At 47.6% G+C, this 16,368-nt stretch overlaps 1 protein-coding gene across 1 annotated transcript in view; it reads right to left on the bottom strand.

Annotated features, from left to right (window-relative positions):
* Positions 1 to 16,368, bottom strand: part of NSD1 (nuclear receptor binding SET domain protein 1) — a 66,312-nt gene that overhangs the window by 16,877 nt on the left and 33,067 nt on the right. Inside the window, 11 exon segments of the mRNA XM_040603449.1 lie at positions 163 to 304; positions 1,699 to 1,815; positions 3,140 to 3,409; positions 6,041 to 6,153; positions 6,751 to 6,956; positions 7,253 to 7,409; positions 7,741 to 7,920; positions 9,339 to 9,539; positions 10,125 to 10,248; positions 10,644 to 10,787; positions 15,578 to 15,696. Coding sequence (XP_040459383.1) covers positions 163 to 304; positions 1,699 to 1,815; positions 3,140 to 3,409; positions 6,041 to 6,153; positions 6,751 to 6,956; positions 7,253 to 7,409; positions 7,741 to 7,920; positions 9,339 to 9,539; positions 10,125 to 10,248; positions 10,644 to 10,787; positions 15,578 to 15,696 — 1,773 coding nt within the window.

Genomic DNA, 16,368 nt, shown 5'->3' with positions numbered 1-16,368 from the left:
TGTACATGTTTCGTTATGTAAAATGCTGGTGTTAAGTCTCATGAATGCCTATATGGAAACAAAAATTAGGTATCTTCCCAGGGAGCTACAAACCATCCCCTTTCCTTAGACAAACACTCCCACACTTTTAACTGCAGGTACTGACAGAGTGGGGCTCCTTACCAGCTTTGATATTTACAATTGCGAAGAGCCCGACCCGAGTATCGCCATTCACACACCATTTCTGAGTCTCACAGTTTGGCTGGCAGCAATGGTTCATGAACCGAGCGTAATTGCCCTTTGGCCCAGCGTCAATGATTCGATCCTGGAATTGAAAAAAAAACAAAACAGAAAAACATATTTAACAAACTGTTGTCTCCTGCTCAAGCCACTGCAGCCCAGGTACCAGTATACCAAGAAAGCACTGATCAGTACTGAAAAGTATGACAGCAGAGGCATCTGGTGATGCTTGCAAAGCACCTGAGTTCCAACATGTGTTTTAGCTGAGCGTCAGTGACAGGTGATGCTGTGTTGCCTGGGCAATCAACAGACACTCAGCCAGCTTCACACACTGATGTCTGGTCAGGGCTGGCAGATCATACAGCAATACAGCCTCCTGCACAACATCATCTTCCTCTTCAAAGGCACACGGGTCCTGAACAGCCAGGGAAGTGCTGCTGCTGCTTTCTGGGTAGTTACTTCTCCCTGCGGTGTCAGTACTGGATAAACACTACACCAGCACACTTCCAAGGCAGCACTGGTGGTTCCAGACCCCAACTTCTGCTTCAAAGAAAAGTATCAGTTCCTATTCCTTGTACAGCAGTGTACAGAAGGAAAATAGGAACAGTATGTAATGTGTGAGGTACGCTTCTGTGCAGCACACTACATTTGTTAGACCATGCTGGAGAGAAGAGGGCAGCTGCAACTTAAGATTTGGCTTTATAATAATGAGGGAGATATTAATACTTGCTTTTGACCCTGCTCCTGCTGATCAGTCAGACAAGGAGAAAAAGATATGGTCAGTGTGATTTCCAGCAAGAACAGGGGAGAGACGGAAAGCAATCATATTGCTATCCTGTCCCACACTTGACGGCTTCTTCCCATGCCTGCTTTCATGGTTTCTTTCTAATTATTCCAGGGCTGAGTGACAAAGTGTGAAAAACAGCTGACATAACTACTTACCTCTGAAAGCCAGGACCTCATACCAACAGCCTGGCCTCCAGGACTCACTGAGGAGCCTGTGGGTGTAACAAATTCCACCCCTTTACTTAGATCAGCAAGACACGGGATCTCAACTTAAATGAAGGTCTCACTGTGCCTGACACTTGTACATCTGAAGGCCAATGCCTTCTCTGGCACACACCAGTCCAGTTCTGGACTCTCCAGGGTTCAGCTGCTGGGAGGGATCCCGAGGTTGCCAAATTCACGCTGTTACGCCAAAGCAGGATCTACAATACTCAGACAACTGCCCGACCTGTTCTGAATGAACTCCAAAGTTGTTGGTTCAGACTTTCTCCCTAAATCCTAACATCCAGCCTGAAGCTCCTCTAACTGCATGTTATGTCCGTTCTTTTAGTCTCCTCTTCAATGGAAATGCAGGCCAGCTCATCAGCAGCTCTTAGTACCTTTTTACTTCCTGGAGAAGACCGCTATCATGCCCTGCTTGCAATCATTTTACTTTTGTCTAGGATCCTGGCAATAGAAATGCATTCCACATACCTTATCCAGTGTCAACATGTAGAAATTGGTGATGTCATGCTCCTGAGCATAGCGGATTCGGGCTCGGCACTCTTCTTCATCAATTAGCTCCCCAACATACTCATTCACAAATTCACCCTGCCACAGAGAAAACAACAAGCTGATACCCACCTCTGTGCTAAAACTTAACTCCTATTTCCTTTGTGGAAACCTTTTCATAAAAATCTTCTGTGCTTTGCAGCCAGTTTGACCTATAATCTTCACTGAATCATACATCCATTTCACACGCTCAACAAATAACTTGAAATAAATTAAGCAACAACAGCTATCAGATTACTCTTCGTGCTACAGAAAGAATATTCAAGGACAGCATAAAAGCAAACCAGAAGAACAGCTCTTTGCTGCAAAGCTCAAAGCACTGTGTAACTGCATTCCAGCTGGAAACAGTACCCCTTCGAGGACCAACCACACCGAGCAGCGTGATGCACCTAGGGCACCTGCTCCTGCAGTGAATCCGTGGAGTTCCCCTGCAGTGAAGTACCGCAGAGACCGTACTTCAACGGTCAAAGGGAATGCCAGCTCTGCTGCAGTGGGGCTAATATGCGCCTCCATTTAACTGAGTTTTGCAGTTTCCAGGCTGTCTGCTGAAAATGAAACATAACAGGCACGTTATGCGTGAATAGCAGAGAGATTCTTTCACCTGTGTCACAGCAGGCAGCAAAGCCTAAACAGGACGGACTCACATTTTTCCTTCTGCTATCAAGCCCTCTCCCATAGCATGTTGTCCCTAGGCCTTTTTCAGACATTCTTCTCCTACTATGCTAATTATCCTCTGTTTCACTTCTCTTTTTTAGCTTTGGGGTTCTTTTTGCTTTTAACATTCTTCCTTCTTTATTCAGCACAGATGTGTGTCCACAGAATTACTATTCTCTGGATTTGAAAAAACATATATATAGAAGTGTTTTAGCTGGAGATAACAGTTTCAGCAATAATAACAGCCATCTCCAGGATATTAACATTTTGTAAGGCCCAAGCCCTGGTTTCAGTTTCTGATACAAGATTCCCATGCTGGAAAAGCCTGACTATTCAAGAATGGGGGGTGGGGGGGGTGGGGTGGGGGGTGGGTATAATCGTTGTTCCCCATCCGGAAATCCTGAGCACTGTTTTTAGGTCAGTGTTCTGGTGTACTCAAAGCTCATGATCCATACAAGCAGACAGAGCAATCATCATTCTCACCCTGTGGGACATCAACATGCAAACAATTTTCTTGGTTAGTTGAACCAAAACATTCTTGTCAGGACTGGAAAAGCTAAATTCACCTATTTCTTTCCTAAACAGCATTCTATGGCAAGAAGTCATCTCCAAATTAGGGAAGTTAGCCATTACTTCAAATCTGTCAAAACCAATGTTGAGCGAGGGAGAAGTGGCAAGAGAAAATTACGCACAGCAACAGAGCATGTACCTTTCTGATGTCTGTTTTGGCTTGCAAGCCCCAGCCTCGTGCCAGTGTGCGGAAAATTTGTACCTCCGGATACTGCCGCTTGGAGAAGCACTGGTTCTGGCAGCGCTCCCCGGCAGGGCAGACCATGGGGTGGCATTCATAGAGCAACATGCGATTGATGCATTCGGAGTCCAGACCGCACGGGTTTTCATCTGTTGGTTTGCAGTTGCAACGTGGTATCTCAGACAGGTCTGCAGTGAAGATCTGCACCTTACCCACCGGCCGGTTCACCTTGAATGCACATGAAGGACGTTAGCTCTTAAGAACAACACAGTTTATCCCGCTAGTCACTTCTACACTCAATCCTTGCCTACGAGCTGACAGGTTGCAGTGCTAGTTAATTACAGCAAGGGGCTGAAGGACACAGTACAGGGCACATATGTACTTCTGGGCACACTATATATACAGTTAGAGGGAAGAGCTAAGGAGGATGCAGGGCCCCATAGGCACTACCTGGTGCAGTGTGTCTTCTATGACCCTAAAGCGGGGAGAGGCTGCCAAATGTCCCCTTGCCAACACCACTGTGCCTACATCCAGCCCACGTGACCTCTTGCTGGGTGCACACCATACCTGTGACCGACACCAAACCGTCTTCTCTGTGAAACGACACCTTCTCCAGTCTCTTTAAGTGTCAGGTGCTTTTCTAAGGAAAAAGCTACGGGTTTTCCTTACAGCCCTGGTTTTTTGAATCTGTTACCTTCAAGCTGGTTTGTGCGCCCAGCTGTCACTATGAGAACCAGGCTGGCATTCCCATGACAGCGTACAGAGGGTCTACCTAGGCACCAGGCCACCCAACTGTCCTGCAGATGTAAATCAAAGAAAAAGCAGAAAAAAGAGTAGGCTGGGGTTGGAAGGCCCAAAAACGACCTCAGAGTTAAGCCAAGGAGCTCTCTAAAAACCACTCCAGAAGGAAGCAGAGCGTAGCACCAGGTGAAGAAGTGACTGGCATGTCTGTGGCATGAGCAAGGTCCTTTGGTTTTGGTTAAAGGCAGCAAACGCTGAAAGGCAGGCAACAGAGAATCAGGACTTTGAAGAGAGACGCTGAAGAAAAGCTCCTCGCTGTTCTTTGCCCAGGTGAGCAACACCATTGGCTCCCTTTCCTCTCCCAGAACAAGAAAGGAGGGGATCACTTAGCAAAACTATTCCAGCCTGCACATAATTTATCTAGTTCCACCCACAGAGCAAAGCTGCCATGCTGGCAGCCTGCCTGAGGCTGCCCTAGCCCTGATCCTCCTTTTTTTGTTCAAAAGCAAACTCTGCAGAAACCCCTGATTAATCTCTTCAACACAGCCTCTCCTTCATCCTAATACTGCCTCCCACCTTCAACCTTCCTCGTCACTTTTCTGTTCTCTGCTGCTTCCCATCTCTTACTCAGGCTGTTAGTTCATCACCTCATTAAGAGTGATGAGACTCACACCATTAGGTCAGCCCACCACCAGGCAGACAGAGGTGCCCTTGCTAGCTCTGGCACTGCCACTCCAAGCGACCACAGTGTCTGAGCACGCACACGTGTCCTGCAAGCCTTCCCTACTCTCTGAGGCACTGCTAGTACAAAACCAGCTCCAAAACAGGGCGATGCTTGGACTAGCCACAATCCTGATGTGACGAAGGATCCCAAGTGTATTTTACAGCAGCCTTTCGTGTTGGTGCTCCTTGGGATGGACCCCCAGGGTGCTGATCTCCTTCGGCCAGCACGGGAGCAGACACAGCCAGCTCTGGCCATTCCACCTTGAAGTCTTCTCCAGTTCACCGTATGCTGCTGCAAACTGCTCTGCTTTCACAGAGACAAACAACTTGCATACAGACCTCAGAAGAGCTGCCATAGCTAACAACCATGGCCATTATTATTTATATTAAAAGGGTATTTCAAAGGCTCCAAACTGCTTCCAAAGTTCCTTCACGTTGCAGCCAGAGACAGGCTTAAAAATATCTATAATGAGAAACGGTGTTTCCTCCACTGAAGCAGCCTGGCCCACACTGCTGCCACAGCATTCAGTTGTGCTTTTTACACTGTACATATAGTATCTCATGCAGGATATACCTGCCTGCCTAGAAATTCTAGCCAGAAACAACAAGTGCCAGAAATCATTTAAGCTTTCATAGTTTGCCACATGAAAAAGGGAAGGAGCAGACAGATGCAATGAAAAAAAGAACAGTCCCCGAGTCCCTGGTTTCTGATCAGTCTGGAGCCACATCTCAAGCATATGCACCCACTTGGCCCCAGCTCCCCTCTCAAGTCACCTCCATCCTGTAGAACTACTGCTGCCCCAATTCTACCTCAAAACACAGCCCTAAACATGAAGCGTTCCCCAAGACTCTGCAAAAGGGCTGATATTCCAGCTCATCCATCTGCTTTAGTACTTCTGTCCAGTCACCAACTGATACAGATAAAGATATAAAACAATAGCAGAGATGAAACAAGATACTTCACGCAGCTCTGCTCCACTGCACCCTGACCATCCTCTATCTTGCAGCACCTGGGACACCCACCTTGCCATCAGTAGTATACGGTACATGAGCATACTGTACGCTAGCACTAGCTAGCATACTAGCACTCTCCCCTAAGTTCTCAAGGTGGACAGACACTTCCTTCAGACCACGAAACTGAAAATGAACAGCACTGAGATGTCCAGAGCTGTTCCAGTAAATCAGAGTACCTCCATTACTGGTGTTCAGCTTCCATACAGCTCTGTGCATACAGGAATCCTTCTGTGGAGGATGACTGAAGACGCCAAGAGGACGAAAGTGACTTTCAAATGCAGCAAGATGCCCCACCAGTAGAAATGTTTCTACTTGTAAATCACATGCACCGAGAGCTCAAGACTTCTGTTCTGCACCTGTCCCCCCACTACCTGCCCTCACCTTGATGTGTTTGTAGGGAGGAGGTTTCTTGTCATTCTTTTTGTCTTCCTGAAGCTGTCTTAGTTCCTTCTGTGCCTTCAACTCTTCAAATCTTACTGCAGCCTCCTGTAGAGCTAAGTGAGAGAACAGGCTGTGTTATGAGGAACTCTCTCTGCTCAGACAGAGCCGGGCTGCCAATGTCCACCCAGTGCTCCCAGTCCTACAAGCAAACCTCCCTGGCCACATACTTCAGTGGCAGAGAGGTTCACTGTCGGGGGTGAAGAAAAGGCCAATGCAGCAGGACAGTCACAGGAGTTACGGTAAGGGGCCTGCCCATGGGTGATAAAGCATCCAAACTGTCAGCTAGCTTTGCCTGCTTTTGGGAAGAGGTGTGAGGCAGCTGCATTCACAGCTCTCAAGTGCATTTTTCTATACAGATAATGGCTTTATTAGACACATGGAAACTGACAAAGCAGCAACTCACTTGGATTTAGAGCCGCTACATCAGAGCTGGAGAAGCATTCAAGATCTGCACACCTTTCTCCCTCTCTAGGAGTCAGACCAATGAAAATTCTGAGTGCACTGGATGACAGACAAGCAGCAGCTCATTCCATAAATTTAATTTCACTTTAGCTCTAAGACGACATTTTTCTCTGTTACAAGAATGCTACTTCTCCAAGTGGGAGCGAAGAGAAAAAGAATATATACCTCCCTGGATGAAGACAAGTTACCTTTCTTGTATATGCCATCGACGCCCTTCCCCATCTTGTCTTTGCTGCTGACATCACCTTCCATGTAAGGGAACACACGGGCCTGGTGGGTCCAGAGGTAATCCTTGGAGCCAAAGAACAGCACAGGGAACTCACCGATGTCATGTTTCATCTTCTGGATGTTGACAGGAATTGTCCTAGGATGGCAAATCTCAGCTGGCCACCACCTGCAATGCAGGCAAGGACAGATGAAACCTCTGGCTTCCCCACTTGCAACCACCTGAGAAGTATGCTACTGTATGGAGACACGGGGAAAAAGTGTGTGAGGGCTATCAGCAAGGCTGGTGGGGAGACCAGAGGCTACTGGAGGATGAAAGAACCCATTTTACCAACTGCTACATGCATGCAAAAAAGCCACAGGCTGCTGCACTGTACCCTGCAGAGAGGAGCAGCTTCTCACCTCAATCACCATGAGCACTGCATGAAGAAGACATGGGGGTAAGTCTGTTCTACCTTCACCTACCTGTATCGCCCAACTTTCACCCAGACTACTTCCTTGTAGTGTGGCTTTTTGCCTGCCTTGCAATCATTACAATACCAGCTTCCCTCTGGCATCTCAATGTTTAGACACTCACGGTGAAACGCAGCCGGGCATGACTCACAGCATAAAAGGCTGCCCCCTGCAAAGAAAAGGAGGAGGAATTTATCAGTCACTGTACAGAAGCCCTGGACTCCACGCTTCCAGACAGACACAGCTGGGAAAAGGGCATGATGCTCTTCTGCAAACCCTTTTCAAATGTTGTGCCCTACTCATGCTGCAAAAAGAACCATTCTAAGGATCCAGAAAAAGTCCTAGCCTGAAGCTGGACTCAAATGGGGATGAACAGGAAGACAGTTTGTTCTCTGCAGTTCTCACTGGCACATTCTGGACAGGCAAAGCTTCTGCCTGCTCTAATGACTTTCTATCAAGGCATTCCTTGGTGACAGGGGACCTAGCACAGACTGTCTCACCTTCCGAGCAGACAAAGCACCAGCTGACGTTGACGTGCTCGTGGTTGCGACAGCCCCTCCGTGCAGTGAAGTGGTTGGGGCAGATGATGCTGTTGGAGGCGAGGACCACGGACCCAGCAGCGAGGCAGAAGTCATTGGAGTGGTATGCAACTGGACACCGCACACAGCGCATCAAGCGACCTAGCACCACAAGATGTCAGGAACAGAGTGAACCTCTAAAGGAGGGTGATTTTTTTTGTTTCCTGCCAAAACTAGCCTAAGCTTAAAATGAGCAAAACAGGTGATATTTGGGAAAGGGTGATTTTTATAGACCATCCATGACATCACTCACTAGATTCCTATTACATTGTTTAATATACATTAAAAACATATAAAATTATAAATATATTTTATATATATTTGTATATAACACATACATTTTTATTATTTAGAAGTGAAAAACCTCCCGCATGCTGTGCAGAAAACAGTTCAAGAGTTCACAGACTGGAAATGCTTCCTATCATACACAAATAATTAGTAAATTAGCTCTGACAGTAACCGCAGAGGGTGTGTTCTGAGTGCTTAGCTGCACATAACAAAACCAATCCATGTAGCTTCTGAAAACATCCGACACTTGCCTCTTCACTTCATCAAATTTTCCCCTGAAATTCTTGAACAGAGAACTCAGAATTGCCTACAGGCTTAATCTAGCCAAGATTTTTGAAAGCTGTTTTCAGTTCCTCACAAGAGACTGTAATAGGGAGAAGAGGTGTGAGGAAAGGGGTAAATTTGACCACCAAGAAGCAGCAGTCAGAGGAACACAACGCTGAGGTTCAGTGGGGAAGCAGTCAGCTAGGGGCTTTAGGCCTGACTGTTGTCCTTACACCAAATATTGATATGGGGCAGGGGGGGAAAGACAACTTTAACACAGTTCCTGAGTATAAAAATAGAGCTGGTCCCATCGTCACTCATCTTAAGACACCGAAGACTTAAAGAAAGGCAGCTTCAGAACCAAATATGCAAGGCAATCACATGAAAGTTTTAAGCTTAATCATATGAGAGAAAGGTCAAGGTATTGCTGCAAACAGCTCAAACAAATGTTTGCCTGAGAAGCTCAACCCAAGGGTGTCACTACTACAAGACGAGAATCTGCATCACAAAAACCCAGAGAATTTTAATAATATCATAGTTTTCACTATGCTGCTCTCTATGTTGTTGCCTTGATAGCCAGTGCTGCTAAGCAGACACCATCTGCAGCACTGCCACAGTGAAACGTAGGTAGGAAAAACATGAGGGAGTCTGTACAGCTCCAGAGACTTAATTCAAAAACCCAGAGAGGCATGTGGCATCGTTGGACGTGCAGGCATCTAAGCATCTGGCCAGAGGAGAACATTTTAGCTGCTATGCCTGACCATCGGGAGTGCTGACAAGCAGCAGCCTCACATACTCACGCACCGACACCACCCCTCCACTCCCCAGAGAGAAGCTGCTCCTCGGCAAATGCTACAGCAAGCCCTGTGGCAAGGACGGGAACCAACAGGAAGATCTAGTGGGCTAGGTAACTGCACAGTGGACGTGAAACAAAGAAAATAACTACATCCCCTAGATGATTTCGATACCTTTAGATGCAGAGATGTTTGCTGGGTTAGCAGCATGACAAGTCATGCATATGTGCAGGGAGCATCGGAAGCCCTTGTTCTGCATGACCGTGGGCGGATACTTTTGTATGCATGCTTCGTGGTAATACTTCCCACAGAGGGGCAGCAAACACCGTTTTACATCTTCCCCGCAGCTCTTGCACACAAAGCAGGTATGGACCCCTGGAGAAAGAGCAACAGACATAACACCAGGCAGATAAAAGGGCTAAATGAAGACCTGAGCTTCCACTAGGCTGTGTATTAGTAGAGCACAACTTCCCAGCCTGCTGTACCTATCCCAAAGCACAGGTCTCTGCAGCAGGCTGTTCTTGCCTGCAGTTGCCATAAAAGTACAAATCAAAAAACCCAACATTATTACAGCTGTGATTTCAGGCTGGGGAAAAATAAGACAGACAAAAATCAACAATCCCACTTAGACATTTCACCCTTTCCAGCCTACTCCAGACTCATCTGTCCCACTATCTCTCTCTCCCTATTCCTAGATACAAAATTTCTCCTTCTCTTTCCCACCAGATCCTGGACGTTCACCTCTTCACATCCCACACGCCCGAATCAACAGTAAGACCAATTAGAATCAACAGCAAGACCAATTAATTAGAAAGTCGTTATCAAACATCAAACCAATAATCAGAGGACTGAGAGCTAGTTAACAGCCCTACTGCAGGCACACTGCTCCAGCAAAAGAAGCGCCAGGTAAGCATGCAGCAAGCAACTCTTGTCCTTCTGCACTCACAAAAGCTGCCGTACCTGTGGAACACTCATTGCAGATGAATTTGCCCTTTGGCATCTCGGAGAGCCCAAGGCACTGCAGGTGGAAAGCACCACAGCACTGTGCCTCACACAGCAATAATTCCCCTGGCTTTTCGCAGATCTACAGGGAAAGAAGCACAATGTCAACTCTGAGTGAACTCCTTTCCCAACGCATCCCAGACAAACAGCAGACACCCCTGTGGAAAAACACTTGTTTTCCTTTTGTCAGTTAATGCAGGCGGTTTGTGCATCATCACTGCCATTTGCCATCCAGTGCCTGCTACCATGCATCAGCCAAAATGAATTCTGCATTGGTTACATCATCCTAACATCTGCGAACTTTAGCAGGAGGAGAAACAATCACAGAGGAAAGATTCAATTCAGAGCACAAGGGGGTTAATCTACAATAAGCACCTTGAGGCTACCTAGGGTAGCCAGGGCACCAGCATGTCCCAGAAGTTACACAAAAATGCTTTATAGTGGTACGGTTTCAAAGAGATCCTTCAAGAACATTACCTGACACACGTTCTCCTTGAGAGCTGCTCCTCCTCCACGCTCCCCCTGCATTTTTTTGGACGAAGGCACTCCATGGTCGTTCTCCGACCCCTCTTCATTACCCTCTTTGGGGCTTGCAGCAGTTCCGTGAACTGATGTCTCCCCCTTTTAAAACAAAAAAATCCAGAATCAGGGCTGTCAGTAGTTCCTCTCCTGACTTGGAAACTACAAATTCAGCCATTGAGCATGTAACAGGTTTGATAATTGGTCTGTGTGTGTTACCCACCCTGGAAAGAACATCCCCCATACAGTTTCACCAAAAGACTTACAAGAAAGGAAAGAGCTCTTAGTTTACGAGATGATTAAAAAATACACAGTACTGAACACAACTATTTCCCTGCGCATAACTCCTCTCTAAGAGTCATGGCTGAGGAAGGAAGGTATGGCCCTGCATAGAAACAAATCAGGTAGGCTGGAATAGTCTGAAGCATCCTGCATCCTGATGTCTGCTTGCACTGGAAATGCAAATGACAAACTTCACATTATCTTTATTGCAACTGTCACCCAGCAAACGAGCCAGGCTTTTCCCCATGCATTTCTCAGCTTGTCGTGACCCATGTTAAATACAGGCAGGTACTCAAGGCCTGTGTTAGTATGAACTAACTGGCCGACACCAAAGCGAACAGTGCAGCAGGGCATTTACACCAGCATCCTGCCAGGGCCGGTGAGTCTTTCACAAGCATCTGTCCTGTACAGGTATCACAGCACTGACTGTAACACCTACTGGTGAAAGAGCATCCTGCTGAGATGGGGTTTAAATGATAACGGTGCAACCGCACCCTCACGGGCCAAGTCAGGGGCCCTGCCATGAGGTTTCCCAAGGTGGAAGGACACCTTCCGATGTGTCCATGGAACCTGCCCAGACACTGTTAGAGGGAAGGAGAGCAGCAGATATCCTAGAGACACTTGTTTCTACAAGATAGTGCTGTCCTGGAGTTGCACGTGGCCCTCACTTTTGTCAGGACAGGCAACTAAAAGCTAAGGACGCCATCCTGCCACCACCAGGCTCTCAGGTACAGTCTAGGCAACACTTCAATAGTCTCACCAGCCCCAGATGCCACTCCAGAGTGGTTTAACCTTAAGGGCCACTAATGAATGCTGCACCAAAGTGATGCCCTTAGCTAAGCGCTTTGAGGAAGAACATTTAAAGACTCTGCTATTTTTTAATATCATGGCCCACTGCAGCTGGTTGAGTGATCTCAGTGTGCAGCTGCCAGTTCCTCCTTGGGTAACCAAGCCATACCCAGTGTATGCCCGGACACAAACTGTACAACTGAAACACCTTGTGAGGAATTCAAACTGCTGGCAGGAACAGCAGCCACCACTCTCATATCCTTAGGCCTGCTTGGCACCCAGTGTCCAGCTAAAGATCACGAGAGGGAGCTTCGAACCACTTTGTGTATGGGAGAAGTGTCAGTCCAAGTTGTGGTGCTTGTAAAGCTTGTAACCTCAAACATTATTAGTCTGGGCAAACAGACATAAAGATCTCCCAAAGTGTAAAAAAACCTGGAGCTGGTATTCTGGTCAGGTAACGATGCTTCCTTTGCCTTTTTCTTTTTCTTTATTATTTTTTTATTTCCTCCCCCCCATCCCCAAATGCAGCAGTATGCTGCTTTTATTTGGGGACATTTTAAAGCCTACATTTCAAAAACATTTGAGTTCTGTGGAGCAATGACGCACAGGTGCACTGACAGTGTATTAAAGCACACAATACAAAGATGAATAGTATAAATTGCCTTTATTGAGCACAAAAAAAAAAATTCAGTCCCAGCTACAAACTACTGCCAGTCCAACACACTATATGGTGTACAGCCTTAGACTATGATCACAATCTCACTAGAAGGCTGGCAGTGATGCAGCCTGCAGGAATACTGATAAGGAGCACATAAACTGCTGCCACCCTACTACACAGCCCTGGCAGAGGTAAGAGAAAGGTCTCTACAGCACTGGTAAAGAAATCATCCAAGAAGACAACGGCCACCTTTGCCTCCATACACAACAGCATCTATTCAAGCTAAGCGCTATGCTATTTCATCTCCTACAGCTTTATTTCTGCTAGGAATTACGTAGTCTGCTGCAAGGCAGCCCTCTGGCCCAAATACTTGTTTTGGCTCCTGGAATGCTCCAGAAGCAGCACCGGCGACCGGTGCTCCAAGGACTGGTTACAGCTCAGGTCCTCCTATTCCTACATAGGTGCTCCCTCTTCTGCTCAGCTCAGCAGTGACCTCAGGGTTGCAGGGGTCACTGTAACGAAGAACAAGAGCAGGGTTAATCAGCTACTGGTATGGGCAAACAACATCAGCTATTAGCTTCTGCTTCTGCTGGGGCCCCAGTGTTACAGGCACAAAATGAGCTCAGCCCCTCTTTATGGTCACTGAGGTCCCTGTCAGGAGGGGCAGGGTGCTGGTGAACAAGCACCACCCATCCTGTCAGTAGTGGCACTAGCTTCCTGCTGTAGCTAAGGTTTCAAGATAGTGTTTTCAAAGCGGGGGGGGGGGACGGACGGGACATACGCAGATTTGCTGCAAACAGAGGTACGAGGGATTTAGAACTGATTCATCTTTCCATCCTTCTGGCTGCTGTCTACTAGGACTCCTTGGTTTGCATCCTGATGGCCGTGTTTCACGTGTTAATAGAATGGGAGACTCAAATGAAGCCAGGAGTCATATAACATTAAGCAGCAACTCCCTCTTCAGATCTGAAAGCATTTGCTAGCATCATTGCTACCTTAACAACCGGGCCCACACCGCCCAGTGTGGCACAGCATGCTCAAGCCTTGCTTTTTCAGCCTAAACCCATCTCCTATTTGGTTCCACAAAGAGCTGGCCAATCTGCACATGTCACAGGCCAGGGTCTTAGCCTTATTTTAATCAATGCTCCCAGAACATCATAGGGAAGGGAATGTCAGAGCTAGGCAGGATGGGCAAAGCCAGATACTTGTGCTTTGTGAAAAGGGAGAAGAGAATCAACGTTCAAGGCCATCACTCAAAAGAACCTGTCACACCATTCCCCCTCCTTTCCCTACCCAGCATGTAGCATGAGCACTGCAAAACTACATACCTCCTACTGAGGGCAGGTCTCTCATCTTGGATCTTCTTCCAGAGCTATCTCTGCTGCTGTATCTGGCACATCCTCAAAAGCCTGGCCTGTTCTTTGGCACAGCCTGCCCTTGGCTCACAACCTTGCCTTGACAACGATTTCAATAGTATTTTCCATCCCCTTCTCTCAGTCTCTTGCTACCCTGACGTTGTAAACTTGCACTCCTCACTCCACAGACAGGCAAGAACAGAGAAAGCTGCTTAGTTCAGCCCAGGCAGACAAGCTTTCCTCTGCTGCCTTTTCCTCTGAAAGCAGCTGGATCCAAGGCTTCACTGCGCTGTATCATCAGACTGTCTATTTCTTCTAGCACCGTTCAGCACAAAGTGGAGATCCTTGCAAGGTGTATGGAAAGTCACTTAGGGACCAGCATGGTTCACATTCCACATGTAAGCACAACTGCATCTCCACAGCACCCAATACTCACCAGTACCCATGCACTCACCTAAGCCAAAGGGTGAACGCTCTCACTCACCACAGCGGCTCAAGAGACACAATCACAGAGAAATGGGATGCTGGCAAAAGGTGCCAAACATCGCAATTTTTGGCATGGTTTACATACACCTAACCAGGTACTAAACTCAGATGTCTAAAGGCTGGAGGCAGTTAAGACTCCCTGGGCCTCCTCTGCAGGGAATGCTGGATGCAGGATTTAGAGCCATGGCCTAGCTACTTCGCTGCTCTGAATTGCCCCCTCTTCCTTCTAAAAGACTGACAGAGAATTTGCTGGCTCAGAGCTGAGCCAGTCTCTTAGCGGGTACCTAACAGCAGACAGTGTCAACTTCCCCCCACCCAGCATTGGCAAAGGTATTTGTACAGCCTTCTATGAAACACGAGTCCAGGTGAGCACACTTCAGAAAGAGCACTAACACATCACAGGAAGGCTTGCATGGCCCAGGGGTATTACCCCACTTAACCACCCCCATCAGAAACGCCCTTTTCAAAAAGCAGTAGCAGTAGGGTGGCTGGCACTGCTCAGACAAAGCAGTGTGAGGTTTGTGCTCTCCTGGAAGCTGTGTAACAACAAATAATACAACAATATATGTTTATAATTGGCTCCTGAAATACATACTGACTATCCTGACAGAACAGCCTGCTGCTGAACCTGGGCCACTGGAAGTGAGAGGCGATGGTGAGAGGCCCAGGTGTCCCGCCTCTCCCAGGAAAAGTCTTGCTTCCCCTACACTTGGTGATACCTGGCTCATTCCTAAAAGGCAAAATGTGCTTGTCAGAGATATTTTTATGCCGACTCTACTGGGATGCAGTAGAAGGGAGTTGCCCCAATTACCCCTTCCTGCTGGAGGCTCCTGTGAGCAGTCACAGACAGTCCCCCCCATCCCCTCCAACATGGTGCTTGCTCACCCTGGCGTGCAGGTGCAAGTGGAAGAAGGGGTTGAAGTCCACAGTCTAGTGCTTGTGCTTCGTACTGGTGCGTAAAAGGGCAAGAGACTCCCACCACCACCAGAGAACACTTTTTACAGCAGTTAGACCTTCTGAGGTGCAAAGCAAGATGCCAGGCAAAACCTTGTTCCATCAGATCAGAACAGCCTCTCTCCAAGAGAATTAGCTGGGTAGCAGCTTAAAAACTGAGCCGGAGTTAAGCAGTCATCACAAAATAGCTACTACATCAAGGTGGTATTTTAAGCTTCAACCCCAGCTCATGCAACTACATCAGTGGGACAAACTCCCAACTGACACGCCAGCCAGCCAAAGAGGACCTGGTCCAGGCTCTGCAAAGTACCTTGGGAAACAGCAGACAGGTTACAGGGATGACAGCAGGTAGGAAGACCCAACAGTACCTCAGAGTGTGGAGTCTCCCCCAGCCCCTCCTCATTTCTCTCCTTCTTGGAATGCATTGCAGCAGAGGGATGGCGCTGTCTTTTCCGCTTCCGCTGCTTCTCCAAGAGTTTTTCAGAAGCTGGGATGCAACAGAAAGACCAGTCAAGGAAAATGCACAAATAATTCACTTGTTACCAGTGCCACCAGCAAGTTCTACACCCTTTTTGAGAGTTTCAGGCTGGGTGCCACTGTCTTTCAGGGCACAATGGCTGGGGCAATGCCAGTCTCCAAGCAGTCTGCCCTCTGTCCTGCAGCTATCAGAAGACCACTGATTCATACTGGTTTAAGCTTCTTTTGCTAGGCTGCTGAACAGTATCACTGACTTTCCTGAGACAGATCCAGCAGAAAAGAAGAAATGCTATCAACGCAAAGCTTACATTGCTAATCGAATGCTGACAACTACCTCCTGCCACCACACTGCAACAAAAACTTCCTCATGTCGATCCCAATGCAACAGGAAGGCAGACAGGGAGGGACTACAATGCAGAATCATCCATGGGACAGGGCAGCCACCACTGAGCCTGGTCACAGCATGTCAGCAGGCAAAAGACAGCATATTGGTACAGGACTCGTGCTGGTAAGCTTCCTTCAAGCACCCAGACTATGAATGAGAAGCAAACATCATCTCATGGAAATACGAGCCCACCATCTCCACTTTCCACAGGGAAATCAAAGGCGTAACAGGACCATGGGTAAACAATCTCGGTACCCATTTCTTGCACCACTGCCTCAGCTGAGGCAAGCACCCTCT

This window comes from Falco naumanni, chromosome 8 (genome assembly GCF_017639655.2).
Source record: "Falco naumanni isolate bFalNau1 chromosome 8, bFalNau1.pat, whole genome shotgun sequence".
Classification (NCBI taxonomy): Eukaryota; Metazoa; Chordata; class Aves; order Falconiformes; family Falconidae; genus Falco; species Falco naumanni.
Note: the sequence above shows the minus strand (reverse complement) of the source record. Positions and strands in the feature narration are given on the sequence as shown.